Source organism: Balaenoptera acutorostrata, chromosome 2 (genome assembly GCF_949987535.1).
Source record: "Balaenoptera acutorostrata chromosome 2, mBalAcu1.1, whole genome shotgun sequence".
In the NCBI taxonomy this organism is placed as follows: Eukaryota; Metazoa; Chordata; class Mammalia; order Artiodactyla; family Balaenopteridae; genus Balaenoptera; species Balaenoptera acutorostrata.
In genome coordinates, this window is record NC_080065.1 from 142,062,079 (window position 1) to 142,082,125 (window position 20,047).

Here is a 20,047-nt window from a genome sequence, read left to right on the forward strand (position 1 = left end):
TCTTTTTTATACTATCTTTTATTTATTTTTTAATTAATTTTTATTGGAGTATAGTTGCTTTACAATGTTGTGTTAGTTTCTGCTGTACAGCAAAGTGAATTGGTTATACATATACATATATCCACTCTTTTTTAGATTTCCTATACTATCTTTTATAATTGCATTTTTACCTTTACTGGGCTCTTTGGTATTTTGTTTGTTTGTATTCCAACTACCATTAGTGATCACTTACTTTCAGCCTGAAGAACTCCCTTTAGTATTTTTCACAATTCAAGTGTGCTAGCAATCTCAGTTTTGGATTATCTGAGAATGTCTTTACTTTGGCTTCATTTCTGAAACATGGCTTCACTAAATGTAAGTTGACAGGTTTTTTTCAGTACTTTAAATTTGTATTCTGGCCTCCATTGTTTCTCATGGGATGTCAGGTGTTCATTTTATTGGGGTTTCCTTGTACATGATGAGTGTCTGTCTGTCTGTCTGTCTCTCTCACTTTGATTTTCTCTTTGGCTTTGGATTTCAGTATTTTACTATGATGTGTCTCGCTGTGGATCTCTTGGCTTTTAGACTACTCATAATTCATTACATTTCTTAAATGTGTAATATTTTTCATCAAATCTGGGAAGTTTTCAGCTATTAGGTCTTCAAATACTTTTTTCTGCTTCCTTTTCTCTCCTCTCTCCTTCTGATACTCCTTTTATAGATACACTGGTACACTTAATGATGACTGTGTTCTGAGGCTCTGTTCATTTTTCTTCATTCTTTTTCCTCTATATTCTTCAGATTGTATAATCACTACCAGTCTATTTTCAAGTTTTCTGATTCATTCCTGTGTCAGTTCAATTTTACTGTTGAGCCCCTCTAGTGAATTTTTCATTTTGGTTATTGTACTTTTCAACTCCAGAATTTCCATTTGGCTGTTTTTATAATTACTATGTCTTTATGGATAGTATCTCTATGAAGAGACATCATCATCATAACTTCCTTTATTTCTTTAAAAATGGTTTCCTTTAATTGTTTGAATATATTTATAATGGCTTGGAAGCCTTTGTCAAATTTGAAATCTGGGCCCTACCACAGGTAGTTTCTTTTGCCTGTTTTTCTCCCCCATGTACAAATCGTGCTTTCCTGTTTTTTGCATGTCATAATTTTTGGTTGAAGTCTGGACATTTTAGGTAATATACTGTAGGAACTCTGGACAATGACTCTCTTTCACTTCTCCAGGGCTACTTTTTTTGTTTTATTGCTTGTTTTTTGTTTACTGACATGACTAGACTATTTTATTTTTTATTTTTTAAAATATTTATTTATTTTGGCTATACCGGGTCTTGGTTGAGGCATGCAGACTTCTTAGTTGCAGCATGCAAACTCTTAGCTGTGGCATGCAAGCGGGATCTAGTTCCCAGACCAGGGATCGAACCCAGGCCCCCTGCGTTGGGAGCGCAGGGTCTTACCCAATGGACCACCAGGGACAGACTATTTTAGTGAAGTCTATTCCCTTTGCAGTGTGAACCTTGAGTGTCACTCCTTAGAGGGCACAGATTTGGACATGAATACAGTCACCCTAGGATGATATCGGTTTTAGCAGGACTCTCTTTGACTATCTCTTTCCCTGATTTTTGTGTTAAGCTCTCTGACTCATTTGCTATCACATACAGCTGTTAAGATTCCACTAATTGCTGGCTGATTGCTCTAATGTTTTCAAAATGCCTTGGGGCAGAGATTGTTCCACAGCCTGATCCAATTAAATTCAGACCTGGAAAATTTTGAGGAGTCTTTGAGGTTTGTTCTGACTGCAGGAGGGTTCTTCTTAGCTGTTTCTTTCCCTAGTTCCCTTTGGTGTACTAGCTGGCATACAGTAGCTTCTTGGTCTCAATTAAAAGGAGTCGCTTTTTATTTGCTTATCACCAAAATCTCATTGTTTTCAAGAGTGTCCTTAGGCTTGAACTTCCCCACACTGTTTCAGATAAAGTCAAATTCCTTTTGGGGAAAGCTTCTGAGCTCTCTGTTCTTATGGCAAAATCTCTGGTCTTCCTGGCTTGCCTCTGTCAGCATAGAACATCTCTTCTACAAGTGACCTGGGTCAAGCGTGTTCAGGGTTGCAGTATTCTCTGCCTGTCATCCTTAGAGATGAGTGGCTATCCTGTTAGTAGGGGCTGAGTGAAGAAAAGGAACCCCCAACCTCTTGGTCGCACTCGCCATCAACTTAGTTTCTTTAACTCAAGAGCTGGAGAGGATGAGAAATGCTACCATTCTCCATAAGATACTGTATCCCTTGATTAGGAGCTGAGGGGAGTGACAGCTACCTTCTTGGCCATACCCACCCAGAGTTGGCATTCCATCCAGATGAACTGAGGGTGGGAGTGAGGGATGGTATTTGTCATGGCTCAAGTGTCATAGACTCTTGCTGTTCTCACCAAGTTTTAGGATGTTTTCTTGAATAAATGTTTCTTCATTTGCTGTATGCCCTTAGGACACTGCCCAGAGAATTTAAGTGGTTAGTTTTTAAAAATAGTTTTCACCGGGCTTCCCTGGTGGTGCAGCGGTTGAGAATCTGCCTGCTAATGCAGGGGACACGGGTTCGAGCCCTGGTCTGGGAAGATCCCACATGCTGCGGAGCAACTAGGCCCGTGCGCCACAACTACTGAGCCTGCGCGTCTGGAGCCTGTGCTCCCAACAAGAGAGGCCGCGATAGTGAGAGGCCCGCGCACTGCGATGAAGAGTGGCCCCCGCTCGCTGCAACTAGAGAAAGCCCTCGCACAGAAACGAAGACCCAACACAGCCAAAAATAAATAAATTAATTAATTAATAAAAAATAATTAAAAAAAAAATAGTTTTCACCAGTTATGCTTGTTTGCTTGGGAGCAGCTTCACAGAGCTCTTCATGCTGCCACCCCAGAAATGAAACTCCCTCTCACTTATCTTTTTAATCATACTATTTCTATTAATATCCTTGAGCTTTGTTTTGGATGCAGTTAATTACTTGAAAACAGTTTGATCATTTCAGATCTTAAGAATTTTTAGATAAAATTTTTTAGATAAAAATTGATTAAAAAATTATTAGTCTAGGCCTAGCTGAAACAAGACTCTCTAAGTATTTAATACCCCATCAAGGTTTTCCAATCTGTTTGGTAAGAACAGAAACTATTTCCAGCCTGGTGTGATTGCTGGGAACTGTTGTCTCTGATTTTCAGGTAGTTTTTCCACTAGCCTTGGGTAATTTTCCTCACAAGCATACACTGATCAGTATTCAGCTGAATACTCAAGATGGAACCTATGCAGAGATCCTGAGTTCTTGCACTGTGCAGCTTTCTTCTCTCCAGTACTCTATCCTGAGAATTCTAACTGACTTGGTTTCACTGGTCTCTCAGCTCCATCTCCTCAACTCAGGGAGTCAGCAAGGATCTGGTTGTGTTTCTCCTCACTGTGCCACGGTTTCCAGGTCAGTAAGCAGGTTAGATTGCAAGGCTTACCTCATTTATTTTCTGTCTCTCAGGGATCTTCATATTCATTGCCTGGTAAACAGTGTCTTGAAAACCATATCTTCATATATTTTGTCTGTTTTTTATCATTTCAGATGAGGGTAGATTCAGTTCCTTATACTGCATCTTGGCTGGTACAGAAGTCCTCTTTAAACATTTGAAATATTGATTTTTAGTCTCTCCCTGATTTTCAGTTATTTCAAATTCTTGGGGTGTTAATTCTCCTATTTGTAGTATCTACTGACTCTTGTTCTTAATGAATACTTTCCTTGTGTTCCATAATTTTCTAAAGCTCACCTTTAATAACAATTTTCTCCCTTTGCAAATTCCAAGTGGCTTGAATGGTGGAAGTGTTCCTCTAGAATAGTTGTCCCAGGTAAGTCATCCAAGAACTAATTTCTGTGTTAACTTTTCAGTTTTTTAAAATTATTTTTTAGTATTTATTCTATGGGGGGGCTGCATCGGGTCTTAGTTGTGGCATGCGGGATCTCTGTTGAGGCATGAGGGATCTTTCGTTGTGGCGCACGGGCATCTCTCTAGCTGTGGTGTGTGGGTTTTTTCTCTTTTCTAGTTGTAGTGCACAGGCTCCAGGGCACGTGGGCTCTGTAGCTGTGGCACACAGGTTTCAGAGCACGTGGGCTCTGTACTTTGTGGCACATGGGCTCTCTAGTTGAGGCATGTGAGCTCAGTAGTTGTGGCATGTGGGCTTAGTTGCCCCACAGCATGCGGGATCTTAGTTCCCTAACCAGGGATCGAACCCATGTCCCCTGCATTGTAAGGTGGATTCTTTACCACAGGACCTCCAGGGAAATCTCTAATTTCTCAGTTTATCAAGTGGATAGGTTGATTTCAGATTCTCAACCAGTGTGCAGTATAATCTAGGGTTTTGATTTCTAACAGAAGACTTTTTTCCATATATAGCCCTGAATAAAAACAACTTTCCTTTGTGCTTTCTCTGGGTCAATGATAAAAATCTTCTATTACTTTATCAAGGTTGAGAGGCCTTTCTAGGGTCTTAGCTTTTTTTTTTTTAGGTTATTTATTTATTTATTTATTTATTTTGGCTGCATTGGGTCTTCATTGCTGCGTGTGGGCTTTCTCTAGTTGTGGCGAGTGGGGGCTACTCTTCATTGCAGTGCATGGGCTTCTCATTGTGGTGGCTTCTCTTGTTACGGAGCACAGGCTCTAGGCACACAGGCTTCAGTAGTTGTGGTGTGTGGGCTCAGTAGTTGTGGCTCGTGGGCTCTAGAACATAGGCTCAGTAGTTACGGTGCACAGGTTTAGTTGCTCTGCAGCATGTGGGATCTTCCTGGATCAGGGATCAAACCCGTGTCCCCTGCACTGGCAGGCGGATTCTTAACCACTGCACCACCAGGGAAGTTCTCTAAGGTCTTAGCTTTATGAAGAGGTTTTAGTTTCAGCTCCTCACCTTGAGCAGAGTCATGACCTCATATCCTCTCCTTATGTAGGCATTAAAACCCAAGTTTATAAATGCTGAGACTATCTGAATCTGCAAACTACCCCCAGGACCACTGTACTAGTTTTCAGCTCGTTTGTCATTTTGACAAAGGGGGATTTATTTTCCTTTCTTGTGATTTCAGCTAGGTATTAAATTGTTCATATTTAAATTCAACATTTATAGACAGTTACAGCAGAAGGTATTCCATATTAGCTAAATCTATCATGTTTTGGGACTATAAATTCTGTCCTCTATAAGGATTAGGCAAAATATTGTATATGTATATAGATGTGCATTATTACAGAAAATAGGTCCAAAACTTCAATTAAATTATTAAATAGGTCTATAAACCAAACCAAACCAAAGTGCTAAGGATAATTGCTTTTAACTTTTGATCTGTTTGTCTAAAATTTTACAGTTAAGATGCTATATAATCCCACAAATTTAGAATTCTTTGGACTTACCTTCCCTAGTAGATACATAGATATAGCTATGTCTGATTATATTTTTTATACATTTCAAGCTAATAAATTCCCATTTATCATTCATATCCTTTCTATATCCCTAACTGCAATACACTTTTTGAACACATTTATTTACTCAATGGCCAACAGAATGAAGATCCTAGATATCTCTTGTGCATATGAAAGTATAAGTACTACCAGAAGGAGGAGGAATAGAAGAAAAGGTGGGGGGTGAAAAGAATAACTAAGAAATTAATGTAGTACAGAAAGAGAGTATCTCAATAAGCACAGTATGAAGATGGTTAATATTTGAAGGCAGGAGGATGTTAGCCCTCACAGCTAGGGATCAGCACTTCTAAGTGTCCATCTGTTTCATAAAGTGACTCCTTGATTAAACTGCCTAACCGCCTTGATTTTTACTCTAGATACACAGGGCAAAATACCAAATATGTATATTTGGTATATATTTAATATATATATCAAAAGTCATTACAATTATGGTATTGAAATGGTTGAATAATTCCACACATAAATGGATTAGATTAGGGAAGAAATATTCTTTATAGAAGACTCTATTATTAGTTATGAGAAAAGACAATAGAAAAATTGAAAGGAAATCAATTAATTTTGTTATTTAGCCAGGCTGGATTTTACTGAAATATACCATCTAAACAAGCATAAATTAGATAATCCATATCTTTGGGAAAATTATCATCACACACATACAGGCAGAAGTTAGGAGCAACTTAATGTTTATAGCTGACATACTTCTTTGACATTCTTACATGAAATAAAATTCAGTATAAAACTACCAACTCACTTCATTTGTTTCCTTTAATAGCATTATTATTAATTAGCAATAATGGTAGTAAAGACAAAGGTATAGTTTCTGTCTTCTAAGGACATACTTTTCAGAGTTTCTTTTCAAAATGTTCTTTAAACTATCAGATGATTTGTACATTAACAGCCAAATCCCATAAGTCTTGTCATGAGTAAGGAAGATAAATTTCCTATGATTTTATCTATTTATTATATAAGGAAACATTTCCTGCCCAAAAGTCTACTTGACTACATGATTTTTCCATTCAAAAATACAGTATGTATTTTCCATGTGATTCTCTGCTAGCAACTAACAGCTACCAATCAAGAGAAGCCATTATATTGAGAAGCCTTACTGATACAGTGAAAAAAACAAACATGGAATTCAAAATCGGACAGCAAATCAAAGTGTGACTACTGGCTCTGCCATTTACTAGTTGTGTGACCTTAACAAAGCCATTTAACAGCTGATCAGTTTCTTTATCTGAAAAAGTAAAGGAATTACTATGCCTAAAACAAAGGATTGTTCTGAGAATTATAGATAAAAATGCCAAGTTCTCAAAATGCTAAAAAGAAAAAACAATAACAACCAGAGTGAGATTGTGGTACACAACCTGTTCTAGATGCCTCTTTTTCTCCTTTAATGTCAGTAAATACTGTCTAAGTCTTTCCTGTATTACAAAATGAATTATGTAACAAAGATAAAATTTCCACAGTTTTAGTTTGTGGACCTCGAGGTTCTAACTAAGGCTGATCTTCTCAAACCTACTCATTTATTAAATTCCAGCTATGTCCTTAGCACTCTTCTTATAACTAAAAAAAAACACTGTAAAATTCTCTAAAATTCCTATAACATCTCAGATCCTAGGAAATAGCAATGAGAAGAGATTATCAACCCCTGGCCTTAGGAGTCTCTTGAAGTTTGATTTCTTGAACTAAAAGACTTCTGAAAGCTATTAAAGAAGAGCCTATTGGGAAAAACAAAACAAACCACAAATAGTAAAATCTCCCTTTTTCCTGATCTGATCCCCTAGTTCCACTTTCTTCCAGTTCTGGGCTAAGGACATGAAAGCAAGCAATCCCATTATGAATTGAAGCAACATAATATATACCTCATAAGTTCTTTGAGGCCTTGGTACCCAAGTGGGGAGTAGTTTTACTTTCTAAGTAAGTAACCATAAAAGATTGTGTTAAACATGTAACACTCCATTCTCAACAGAAACCATCTCTGTCTACACACTTAACAGCAACTGAAAAGTAGAGGTTAATGCCACTCTATTAGAATGCTTGCAAAGAAGTTAAATTCTATCACTCCAAAATGAAGAGTTACAAATTTGTTTTCCCTAGATACTTCCCTGTGAAAATAAATTCCTTTACTGGTAATTTACATAAGAAACGTTTTGGTTTGTTAAAAAGGGCACTGAGACGCTATATAACTTCAGACATATATCCCTGCTACTCAAAGTGTGGTCCACAATCAGCAGAATTGACATCACTTGGGAGCTTGCTAGACATGCAGAATATTAGGCTTACTATAACTCAGTATAGGAAACTACTGTACCCCATACCTGCTGACTCAGAGTCTTCATTTTAACAAGATCACATGTGGTTTATATATATATATGAAAGTTTCAGAACCACACCTCTATACAATAAGGGGGTTTGACTAAATGATCTTGAGGTCACGTATAACTGATTATTTTTTCAAGAGGAAAATCAGATCTGACAACACTGGAGCCTGTATTCTCATGTGGCAACAGTAGGCTGGAACTGAGTAGCGCTGCCTCATAAGATGGGGCATGCACTCTCCTTGGCTTCCCCGGTCCTCATCTGGCCCCTCCATGTATTTATGTTAACTGCTTGGTCCCTATTTAGCCACTAATCTAAATTATATAGATCCCAAGCAGTAATGAGGAAGTTCCTTTTTCAGTAAATAAGAGAGGCCTTCAGAGGTAAAACTTCATTAGCTATAAGTAGTTTTAGGTGAAAGGAAATAAATTGTTCATTTACCTTGATGGGAAGTAGTGAGGTCCAGGTAGGAAGTAAGGGTGATGAAAAGAGAATCGCGGTGGGGTCCCAAACAATGTGGCTGCATGGCCAAGGGGAGGGGGCTGGCAGACATGTGAGTGTGGAATAGGAGGAGCTTGGGGGATTGGAGCACTTCTGGGACAAGTGGAGAGGCTGGGATACTCCTTGGGAGGTTGGATGGTAGAAGCTGCAAATCTGGCGTGGGCAGTATTTGCACTAGTTGGAATCCTGCTGGTGCTCTCCAGAGAGACAGGAGTAGGTCTCTTCACAGAACAACTAGCTCCAGAATGCAGCTGATGAGTGTCCATTTGGGAGGGCCCAGCAAAGCACTGGGGTGGGAGTGGTGGACAGAGGGGCAAACTTGGAGCCTGGACAGCCACCTGGGCAGTACTGGAGATGCTCGGCTGGAAAAGTGTGATGGGGCTTGGGCACTGGACTGCAGGTGGGGGCAGCTGGATGGCAGGTAGAGCTTCACCTTCAGAAATAAAAATAGCATGGGTCAGGCATGAACTGAGTCACTCCATATTTTTCTTTTTTCAGCAGAACTTAATAAACTGTACAACCAGAAGCCTTCACTAACCACCTTACCTAAGAACATCACCACTCTATTTTAGCATCTTGAACAAACTGAAGCCATCTTGTTCATTTATTTTACATTCTTGTCTCTCTTTCCCACCTAGATTCTAAGTGCCATAAGAGGAGAGACCTTTTCTGTTTTGTTCACTACTGTATCCCCAGGGCTCAAAATTCTGCCTGGCACAGAATAGGCCCTTAAAAAATATTTTTTGGATGAATAAATAAATGAATAAAATGATTGAGTGATTGAGTGAAAGACAAATACACACAAATGCTGGTACATATATATAAATGTTTCTAAAAGAAATAATATGAAACTACTGATAGTGGTTACTTTTAAAAGGTGGTCATCTGGAAGAGGGGACAGGGCCGTGGGATGCCAGACTTTCATTTTATATCTATTGGTACTATTTGAATTTTCTATTTTCTAAATATATCAATTTTATTTTACATATTAATAGAGGTTTCATCATAGTGGTATGGGTCATTTTTCTTTTATTTTGTATACTTCTCTATATTAAACTAAATTATAAATGACATTTAATTTTTTAATTGGAAAAAACTAAAGAAACATTAAAATTATTTTGCTTTATTGCATTCAATGTGAATACATAAGGAAATTCCCAAGTGAGACTAAGACTTGCCATAGGTCAGCAATTTGTGACAGATAAGAAAGGAATATTATCACAGCAGGGCATGATGGATATAGGAGAATTTTTAGAGGCAAGTGAAATAATCATGTATTTGATCTTTTTGATCCTGAAGAAGAGAGGACTGCTGACCGAGTTGCTGAGTTATCCAAATGACACATTTAGCCTAAATTTAACTTAATTCTTTCACAGAAATACAGAGAGAAGCCAAAGCAATAGATTCATGATCTAGTTTATTTCAATGCAGTTAGGTCTCTGTTAATATAGAAGATGCAGTCCAAGAACAGACCCTGTGGTTAGAAATGTTTCTGTCAGAGGCCAAAAGGATTGTGAATCTTCTCTCAGCCTTGGCCAGGTAATACCTTCCTCTCCTTCCTTCTCTCCAGATAAGTCAAATAACTACCCCTCCTCCCCCTTAAACCTGGAGGTAGGGAATTAAGGGGTATATCTGTTTCAAGTTGGCCTCTGACCCAGTGAAGTAGAGGCAACACAGGAGCAGGGTGTAGATGAAGCTATACTGATTCTCAGTTAATGGGGTTACATGGACTAGCCCTCCAATCTGTGAGACACAGGCCTTAGGCCTTTCCTGAACATAATTTCCCTCTTCAGGTTCCCTCAGAACCTATAAATCTATCACATATCATAAAATAGTGTAAATTTGCAGGTCTGCCACCCTTATCACAATCACAAAACTGGGAGCTCAAGAGCAGGCACAGTTTAATTCATGTTTGTATCCCCATTACCTGGCACAGAACCTGGTTAATAATAGTTAAGAAAGGTATGACTAGATGAAAGAAAAAAACAAACAAATAAGCCTATAGCTGACAGAATCTCTACCATTCATCTGGTATAAGAAAAATCTTCTCTATGCAACTATGAAGCCAGGCTGACCTGTAAAATCTCTGTTTTATTCACTGAATTATCACTGCACTCAAGACATCTGCTCCTAAAATCTACCTCTGACGCAGATTTCTTTTCCCTGTACAGTACAAGAGGCTCTTAGTCCTCAGAAAAGAAGTATGGTCATTTTAGGCAAAGGAAGCACAAATTATAGGAGCCGTAGAGAACAATGATATTATTTTAGTTATTGAAGAAGGAAGGGACTCATCTTTTAGCTGATACAAATGTTCTTTTCTACCAAAGATATTTTTATAAAATAAGGGGTACCAGTGAGGCATGAGGTGATAAAATCATGCATTCATTTAAGTAAACAAATATTACTAACATCTGTCAAGCACCATTTTGGCCTGAGGTAAAAAATCAGATAAATCAGATGCATAGAGAATTATATGGTAGTATAATGAAGATGTCCTAAATGTCAAAATTCATGTTGCTAAACAAGAGGTTAAAGTCTGCAACACCTAGTCATCACTGATAAACTGTCAGTGAATAGGGAAGACTTGTGGAAAGGGCAGAGATCTAATGTATCACACTGTAGATAAAGTATGGAAAAGACCAGCCAGTCATCTGGTTTCTCTCCTTGTAGCATACAGCTAGGTTACATTTCTCAGCCTCCCTTGCAGTTAGGAGTGGTCCTGTGGCTCAGGCTAACCAATGGAATGTAAGAAGAAGTGATATGCACCATTTCTGAAACTGGCCCATAAAAAACTCTCATGCATGATCCCCCATGCTCTTTTCCCTTCTGCAGGTCATGCACACTTGGATGCTACATATCAAAGATGGAAGAGCCATAGGGTAGAAGAAAACTGTGTCCATGAATCCCTTGGAAGAAAGCCAGAAATACTTATTTTGGACTTTACATGGGTAAAAAAATAAACCATGATTCTGTTTAAACCGTTATGTTTAGGTGAGTGTTGAGGCAGCTAGCATTATCTAATTGTTACATGAGGTACAGAGCAGAATTTTAGATCTATAGTACAATATGATAAGAACAAAAGAAAAAATGTAAAGTTATTAATAACTTTCAACAATTCTGGCAAATCTCTCCCACCCACTCCTAAAGAGGAAGACTCTACTGCCTGTGTTGAACGGATGAAGGACGCAACCAGGCTTTTGTTGTGTGACTGGGATGAACAGGAAGGAGTAGAGAATGGCATAAACTGAGGACAGACCAAATTTCTCTACAAGAAAAAGTTGTATAGAGGTAGAAAGAAGAACAGGTGGATGAGCATATGGCTGAGGAGAGAGAAACAGAGGCAGAGAGAGGAGGAGAGGACAGAGAGAAATAGAGTAAGAGGCAGAGACATAGAGACAGAGATGGGAAATGGAGACTTGGGAAGAACAGTTGGACAACTGCTAAGAAAGATGGGACTTTGGGGACAGAAATGGTAATGAGGAACCTAAGAAGACTTACTATAGTTTGAACCATAAGATTCCACCTTCCTTGCCTCATAAGAAAACCTACAATAATGAGCTACATCACTTTTCAAGGAATTTTCAAGCCATATCTTTGTTTCTTATGGATATAAAACTTTGCTAGAATTGATCTTAAGTCAGGGACAAGACAGTATCAGAATGTTGGAGGGTTTTTTTTGTTCTATTTCTGTTAAATAAGAATAGATGGGTAAGCCAAAATCACATCACGTTTACTACCAAAAAATTAAAATAGTAGTTAACATTTTTAAAGTAAAAATTTAGAGAAAATGTATGAATTCAGAAGAGTGAAAGATGTCAACTGAGTTTAGATGTAATAAGGAAAACCCATTTCAGGTGTGAGAAATAAAGTGTAGAAAATGAAATAATCTCACCAGAAAATTCCTAAATATATAAAACTGACATTTAAAAGCCAGGCTAAAATAAATATAGCTTCTACCAAACTTCCAGAATCCTTTAAAATAAATAAATTTGATCACTTAATATAAAATGAAAATGCTGGCATAACTGGCATCAAAGACATACGATAAAAGAAAGTATCTAAAAAGTATTCTGGACTCTCAGGCTGTAAGTACTTTCAGAAACTAGAAACAGGAGACAAGCTTGAGATGTGGGATTAAACGTGAGAGACAAAATTATTAGATTTTTTGAACTACAGATACTGGCTAGGAAAAAAAGGCGGATAGGGATAACTAAAATAAAAAGTTCATAGAAAAATGAAGATTATTTTATATGACAATGTTAAAAACCCAGAAGGAAAAAATGTGTCTCAAATATCAGAAAGTTGTTATGGCTAACTGACCAAATCAAAGAGAACCCATAAAAGGGAAAGATATCTTTTTAAAATGAAGAGCTTGTCCAAATGTGTAAAAGAGAAGCCAAAGTGTATGAGTCAGATGCAAGTAAAAATTAAGAGGTCCAAAGGAAAATTGAAGGAGTCACATCTGAGGGATCTTAAAGTCAATATTAAGTGACTTTTTAAAATACTTTTACAGAAAGAAGAGACTCAGTGGAATCAATGGAATAGTCATTATGGTATAAAAGGCAACCGAAAGAACAGAGAGACCCAAAACTCCCTTCCTACAAAAGAAGACCTTAAGAAGATATCTGAACCCTAATTCATGTTCATAGCAGGGGCAAGTTCACAGAATGTTCTAATCCAAATTGACAAAATGAATATCACAAGATCTTAGGTGGCATTCACTGAAGAACTTTAGAGAAACTCAAAGTTAGAACTGAGAAAATATTAGATGAAGTAAACAAAAATGGTCTCTCTGCCAAAAATGCTATGCCAGAGCATTTTTGGAAAGTCAACATAACTCCAAGTTACTGGAAGTAGTGAACTTGTTATTGGAAGTAGTGAACTTGAGAACTATAGTTTGGTGAGTCTATTTTCTACACTTGAAAAGCTGATGAAATCTATACAATATATTAGTGTATAAAGGTTGCTAGGAAAAAAGAGAGCAAATTTTTTCTGATAAGAGATAAATTATACCTCGCTAACTTGATATCTTTCTTCCATGGGAATAAACAAAACAAGTCTGAAAAACACAATTACCATGACTTTATGTTTAGAATATAACATAAAATTAGCTGAAAAAAACAAAAAAAGGGATGGTGTAAAAATTTGTATCTGTAGATAATAAGCTATTAAAAGTAGATTCTCTTAGGGATTTGTGCTATAATTTGTTCTTATTTAACAGTTTTATAAATGATTTAGAATATAAAATATATAGTGAAATTTCCAAATTTGCAACTGATAACAACTCCTCCAAGTAATATAATGCCAAGCTGATGAGTACAAACTAAAAGAACATATTTCAAAAGTTGTATGATTGGGCAGCAGAGTAGCCAATAAATCTCATCATAACTATTATATAACCATTATATATATATATATATATATCTCATAATTATTACACACATAATTTTATATATCTGGGAAAATAATTCCCAAATTTTATACTTAAAAGATAATGATTTTTTCAATCTTTTGAGATCCAAGAATTAAATCTTTACTGATACTACATATTACTAGAAATAAGAGAAATTTAAAAAGAAAAAAGCAAACAAAAGATCATTATCCTTAGATTTGATTACTTTGTATATGGCTCTGAAATGCTTCCTATAATTCTGCTTGTCATACTTAAATAAAACATCATGGATGCAAGAGCTCTACCACTTTCTATCTCCCCAAATCTTTGCTCAGAATTGCATAATATATTGTATAAAACTGTCAGCTGCCTCAAGTAAGAACACTGATAAATATATTTCTGGGGAGAGAAAACATACAGCATTTAACTGTGGATAGAATGACATGGAAGAGGGGTCTTAGAAAAAGGGGTAAAGAGAAGAAACAGATGATGAAAGTGCAAATCATAAATAACAGATAAAATAAGGTAAGTTAAAAAAAAGCACAATCAAGCCTGGATTGAAATACAGGATTAAAAGAGATACTACCAAATAGCAAAGGGTGAAAGTGCCTGACTGTTCTGGGAGAGAACAGGGTGATGGGATCAGCTTTCTTTGCCTTGAGCCTAGATACGCTGAATGTGGCTTTGTTGGTATCCATTGCTATAATGATACACAGGAAAAAAACTGAAAATGCCTAAGATCCTAATAAGTTAATTTTCAAGATATCTAAACCTCTCAGCACATAGATATAAGTAGGTAGAAACCGGAAAAAACAGTAGTTTCAGGACAAGTGATAGCAAGTAGCGAATGTACAAAGCTCTGCCTAAGAGATGACTAAAATAGGCTCTGGAAGAACAAACTAATGATGGATAGACCTATAACAAGTTCTTAAGATACTAGATTCTCAATTTTGGGTTCTTAAAAGCAAAAGACAGGAATGTTGTGAAGAACTGATAATAGAGGAGAAATTTAGGGAAAGACAATGTAATGAACAAAATATCTGGTAGAAGATAGATTACTTCCATTGCTTTTCTAGGGCAGCAAAAAAAATGGTCTTAAGAGATCAGTCATCATTACTATATTCCAGGACAGGATGCCTCATACCCCATCAGCAAGGCATTCTTTTATGCTAATAGTAAAAACACATTCCTATTTCCTATTGAATTACCTCAGTCATTTCCTGCATTATCTGCATAATCTATGGACTCATCCTGATTTGCTTAAAAGGTCTGACATAGAATATTTGCTACTCTAGCAAACCAAGGGCTTTGATGTCTACTGAAATCTTTCTTTCTCTGATTTAAAGTTTTCACTCTATTTTTGATTTTTTTCTTAACATTGTTGTTCTAAACTTTTAAGCTAACAGAAACAAAATTTCAAGTTAAGAGGTAAAATTATCACACAGCCATTAAAAAATTTGTAATCTACAATAAAACCAACTCACCAACAGAATGAGTGATGGTGTTCTGTAGGCTGGGAATTACCACAGAGTAGGTAGGTGAGCAACAAGGATAAATTGTTGTTGGATTTGTAGAGATGATATTCTGTGTGGTACCAGAAAGTACATTGGAAACGCTTAGAGGGAAGCGTTTTCGCTTCCCTGGACGAGGCTGATAAACCCAACCTAGAGAAGAAGATAAACTATTTTTAATTTGAACATATAGATCCTATTTAGCCTTTAAATAGTTCTTTTCACATTAAAAGTCCAAAACACTTCTAAGTCTTAATTGTCTAAAGTATCTTTTCCAGCTCTATGATACTATTTCTGTGCATTTTAGCATATATATCCATATGGCTCCTAACTAGTGGCCAATGTTGTAACCCATAATTCAAAGAGAAAGGGCAAATGTCTTTTATCCAAAGACACATAATGAATTTACAGTAAAATCAACATTAAAGGCACTGAGTTTGAATCCCAAAGATTTTCCTCTACCCATAAAACAATGTCCCAGTAAGATACTACTTGTCTCCTCCTGTTTCCTTACTTTCTATAAGATACAATTATCTATATCTTACGATGAAGTGGTTACTAATGACCAGCCACTATTTTTATGCCTTCTTCGGGAAGAGTCACTCTCTTAGACTTGGCAGTCTCCAAGTCCACAAACCACCCAATTTCCTTCCAAACTCAGAAAAGTGGAGTTAGGGCAGTTGTAGCCACTGTATAACCAAGAGAATCACTGGTTCCCTGTAACTGCTGCTCTGACGATTCCCCCCTAGAACCTTTCTGCTACTACTTTAGAAAAATAGTTATTCTTTTCCCACCATGCACAATATGTTGGCCATACATTGTGCTTTTACCAAGCTTAATATCAATGTCCTCACTGCTGGGGAGAGAATCAGAATTTATTTCAAACTACATCATGATGAGGATAAATTTATCAATCAGAAGGCAGCACTATATTCTGATAACCATATAATATTAAAATGGAGCATGGTGTTAATGCCTGCAGCGTGCCCTGCATATTTTCTCTGTTGCTCTAATTTGAACTTCATTTTCTAGCATATTTGAAAAATTATAGCCTAGAACTCTGGAGCTTTACCTTCATTACGTTTATATTTATATATTTAATCAAAACGACAGTAAAACTGTTTGTCCCCAGGTTTGCATTAGTTGGCAAATATGAGACCAGATATCCCTCTACTTTGTTCTGTTTAAGGAAACTTATGCCCAGTATCAATTAAATCATTACTGTAATATTAGCCAGTATTTTCTCTATTGTACATACCAGATTAGAAAAAAATTACATTCTTGTCTTTCAGTCTCAACCTAACCTATTCTTTACCTAAATAAATTTAAAGAAATTAGAAAGAGGCTTTGTTCATTTCATTTGATTACCAGGAAATTCCTCTCTGTGCTTTTCTTTAATCTTTTGTGCTTCATCATAATAGGGTTTCTTTTGTTCTTCACTAAGTTTGTTCCACTCTAACCCGAGCTGGACACTGATTTCTGCATTGTTGGCTGCTGGGTTAGCTTTGGCTAGTGCTGGCCGGTGGATCCTTGCCCAAACCATAAATGCATTCATGGGTCGCTTCACATGACCATTTCTGTCCTTACTGAAGGGAGTATCTGGTATTCCTACACGACAAAAATTAAGAGACTAAATTAATGTGCCACACACACACACAATTTTAAAGTGAAGTGCACTTCCACCTATATTTACTTATTAAATATCTGGAGAAAATATACACTTCAATATAGCCAAGGAACTGCCAGCATTCCAGAATTCCTCATAACCCCTGAACTCAGCATTCTAAACTGTGGCTTAGAAAGACTCTTCTCTTCCTCAAAAAGAATAATATTGTTGAAGATATTGTGGAAGTAAAAATGTTGAAGACACAGTAAACTGCTGGCTTACTACTTCTTTGAGCTATATTAATACCTCTAACAATAATTAACATTTAATTTATTTCCCATTAAAATGTTCTATTACTGGGGGACAGGAATTATGACTTATTAATGACTATAATCCTAGCACTAGGTGGGTGTACCCTAAATGTTTAAAGGAACTCATTTACATGCCACTGGAGTGCCCATTCAAGCAAAAATACTTATATTATTAATATACTGTATTATTTATATTTCGTTATGAAGGTGAAGCACCTGCCAAGGTGGGTCACTAACACTAGTTCCACATCCCAGGAGAAAAAATAAGAGGAAAATAAGAAAGGTGACTTTTTTAAAGTCACAGAGACAGCTGAAATTACAATAAAGGAAGTTGCTTAAATTCACATCTCTTACATAATTCATCAAAAACCACTGCCTATAAATTTCATATATTGTTTCTCTTTATTTTAGGGTTACTTGATATATAAAATTTTAAAATGCACAAAGGATGAAATAAGTATTATAAAGGTTCCCCTTCTTTAGAAAATGAAAACAAAGTTTAAAAATTACTGACGATAAAAAGCAAGAGGATGGGGTACAGATGAACTTATTTGCAAAGCAGAAATAGAGACACAGATGTAGAGAGAACTAACATGGGTACCACGGGGGGAAGGGGAGGGTGGGATGAACTGGGAGATTGGGATTGACATATACACACTACTATGTGTAAAATAGATAACTAATGAGAACCTACTGTATAGCACAGGGAACTCTACTCAATGCTCTGTGGGGACCTAAATAGGAAGGAAATCCAAAAAAGAGGGGATATATGTATACGTATAGCTGATTCACTTTGTTGTACAGCAGACACTAACACAACATTGTAAAGCAACTATACTGCAATAAAATTTTAGAAAAAAAAAAAAAAAGCAAGAGGATAGGGTGGGGAGGAAGAATTAGTAAAGAAAATAAGAAAACAATAAAGATAAAAGTCAATGAAGATATGAACTGAAGATTAATATGACTTTCCATTTACATTTACTGCCATAGTATTGTCTGAATTAAATCTTAAAATAAGATTTTTCTAGCTATATATTTGGAAATAACGGTTAGAAGTAAAATATCTACTTGTAATTGTTACTACTGTAACTGTGGTCATTTCTTTGAAAACAACTTATTCTACAGTGTTTTCATTTTCTGTATTTCTATAAGTTCTTAGCTTTTAGAATACCATTACAATTAATTATGTACTGTTTTCTCCTAGAAAATGTTTACTCTTCATTTTTAAAGAAGATAAATCACCTCTAAATCCAGTATAAACTTTCCTGTTTATTTTTTCATTAAACACTATTTTTTCTTCTGTTTGATACATGTAAAAATACTGAGCTACTATAATACATTATTTTAAAATGTTGATTATCTGTAGCATATAAACTGAGGGCTTTGTGTTATCTAGCAAGAATATTTCTATTTTTGTGTATAAACATTAGTCACATCTAAATCTCATCCTTCACTGGGCCTTAAAAAAAATTATTATTTTTAATGTTTGGGAATCTTGAACGTGTTAGCGTATTTTACTGGTATACGTACAAGTCAGAAGTGATACCTTTGCAGACTTTGCCCTGAACCCATTTTTTTATTTTTCTAGTTTATGCTTCTCAACAGCTGACATGTCAGCTACGGGGCAACAGACGAAGTTTGAAAACCAGATTGATTCCCCTGCCGTCTAATACCTGCATCTGAGGGAAGTACGGTGAGCGGGACATCTTTGGTTTCAATTTTTACAGAAGGCTCCAGTAAGGACTGCATTTTAATAGGCACTGGTGTCAAGGGGACCTTGGTCAATCGTATCAGCTCTGAAGGTGGAGGTCCCTGAAACTGGATCAGGGCCCCAGGGGGCACGGTGTGAAGAGTCAAAGGGATCCTGAGGTCTTGCTGGTGCGGCCCAAAGGCACTGGACGGCTGGGTCAGGGTGACATCCTTGCTGCCATGGATCAGGCCACTGGACGCAGGCTCTGTGCCGAGCCTGTAGTCCTCGCGGAGTCTCTCAGGCTCCTCCGTTTTGATGACTCCTTCCCTGATGGCCGCCAGGCTTTTGCCTTCCCCGCCTTTCGCCGTGTAGCTCATGACCTCCTCCTCCTCCAACTTGCCCTTCTCGTCCCCTCGGGGGCTGTCGAGGGCCGGCCCGGGGCCTCCCGCCTTTGCCGCCCTGGAGGCCTTAGGGCCCGCCTTGACGGCCCTCCGAGGTCCCACTGACGGATCCAAGCTGGGGTCCGGCTCCTGCTTCTCTGCCTTAACATGCAGCTGCCAGGGCTGCACCGGGTGCAACTGAGGCCTCCAGGGGGCGCCCTCGGATGAGGGCGGCGGCGGCAGCAGTAGTAGCTCCGGCCTCAGCTGCAGCAGCCGCGTCTGCGCGGGAGAGGCTGCTGCCTCTTCCTCCCGGGCCTGAGGCAGTGGTGGCCTAGGCGGCAGCAGTAACACCTGCTCGGGGTTCACCTGCAGCACCCGCCGTGCCGCGGGCTGTACGCCCGACGCCGTAGCCTCCCCGCACGACGAGGCTACGGTCGCAATGGCGGCCGCGCACGGGGTGGGCGGCGACGCAGAGGGCTCCGCGGCCGCTGCCCGAAGGGAGGCGCCCTCGACAGGCAGCGGGGGTGGAGCGGGGCGCAGCGGGCGCCGCGGGGTCGCCCGCGTCAGTTGGCGCGGCTGAGGCGGCGGCTCCGGCCTGGCTCTCTCCATGGGCGGAGGGGGACGCCCCGGCCGGGTCCCGGCCTGGATTGTGAGCTCAGCCGTTTGTTGGCGACCTTCTCCCCTCCCCCTTTCAGTTAAGACCCTTCCAAGGCCTTTGCTACCCAGAACCCTACGCGGTTCAAAAAGCAGCCCTTGGTCTTGGCCTCGCCCAACCACAAGCGTCTTGGTACGCCCCCCCGGCCCGCCAATCACAGGCACGTTCTCCGGCTCCTCCCGCCCTCCACGCACCCCTCGTGCCGAGCCCT

The 20,047-nt window shown here is 38.3% G+C and overlaps 1 protein-coding gene across 2 annotated transcripts in view; it reads right to left on the reverse strand.

Moving 5' to 3' along the window:
- SOX30 (SRY-box transcription factor 30) overlaps nt 1-19,790 on the reverse strand; it is a 40,034-nt gene extending 20,244 nt beyond the window's left edge. Inside the window, exons 1-4 of one of the 2 annotated variants that reach the window (XM_007165545.2) lie at nt 18,785-19,790; nt 16,563-16,802; nt 15,168-15,347; nt 8,232-8,724 (exon numbers count right to left, since the gene is read on the reverse strand). In XM_007165545.2, coding sequence (XP_007165607.2) covers nt 8,232-8,724; nt 15,168-15,347; nt 16,563-16,802; nt 18,785-19,790 — 1,919 coding nt within the window. The remainder of the gene's footprint in view (nt 1-8,231; nt 8,725-15,167; nt 15,348-16,562; nt 16,803-18,784) is intronic. The other variant, XM_057540956.1, reaches the window with a different exon arrangement.
- Nucleotides 19,791-20,047: the final 257 nt, after the last annotated feature.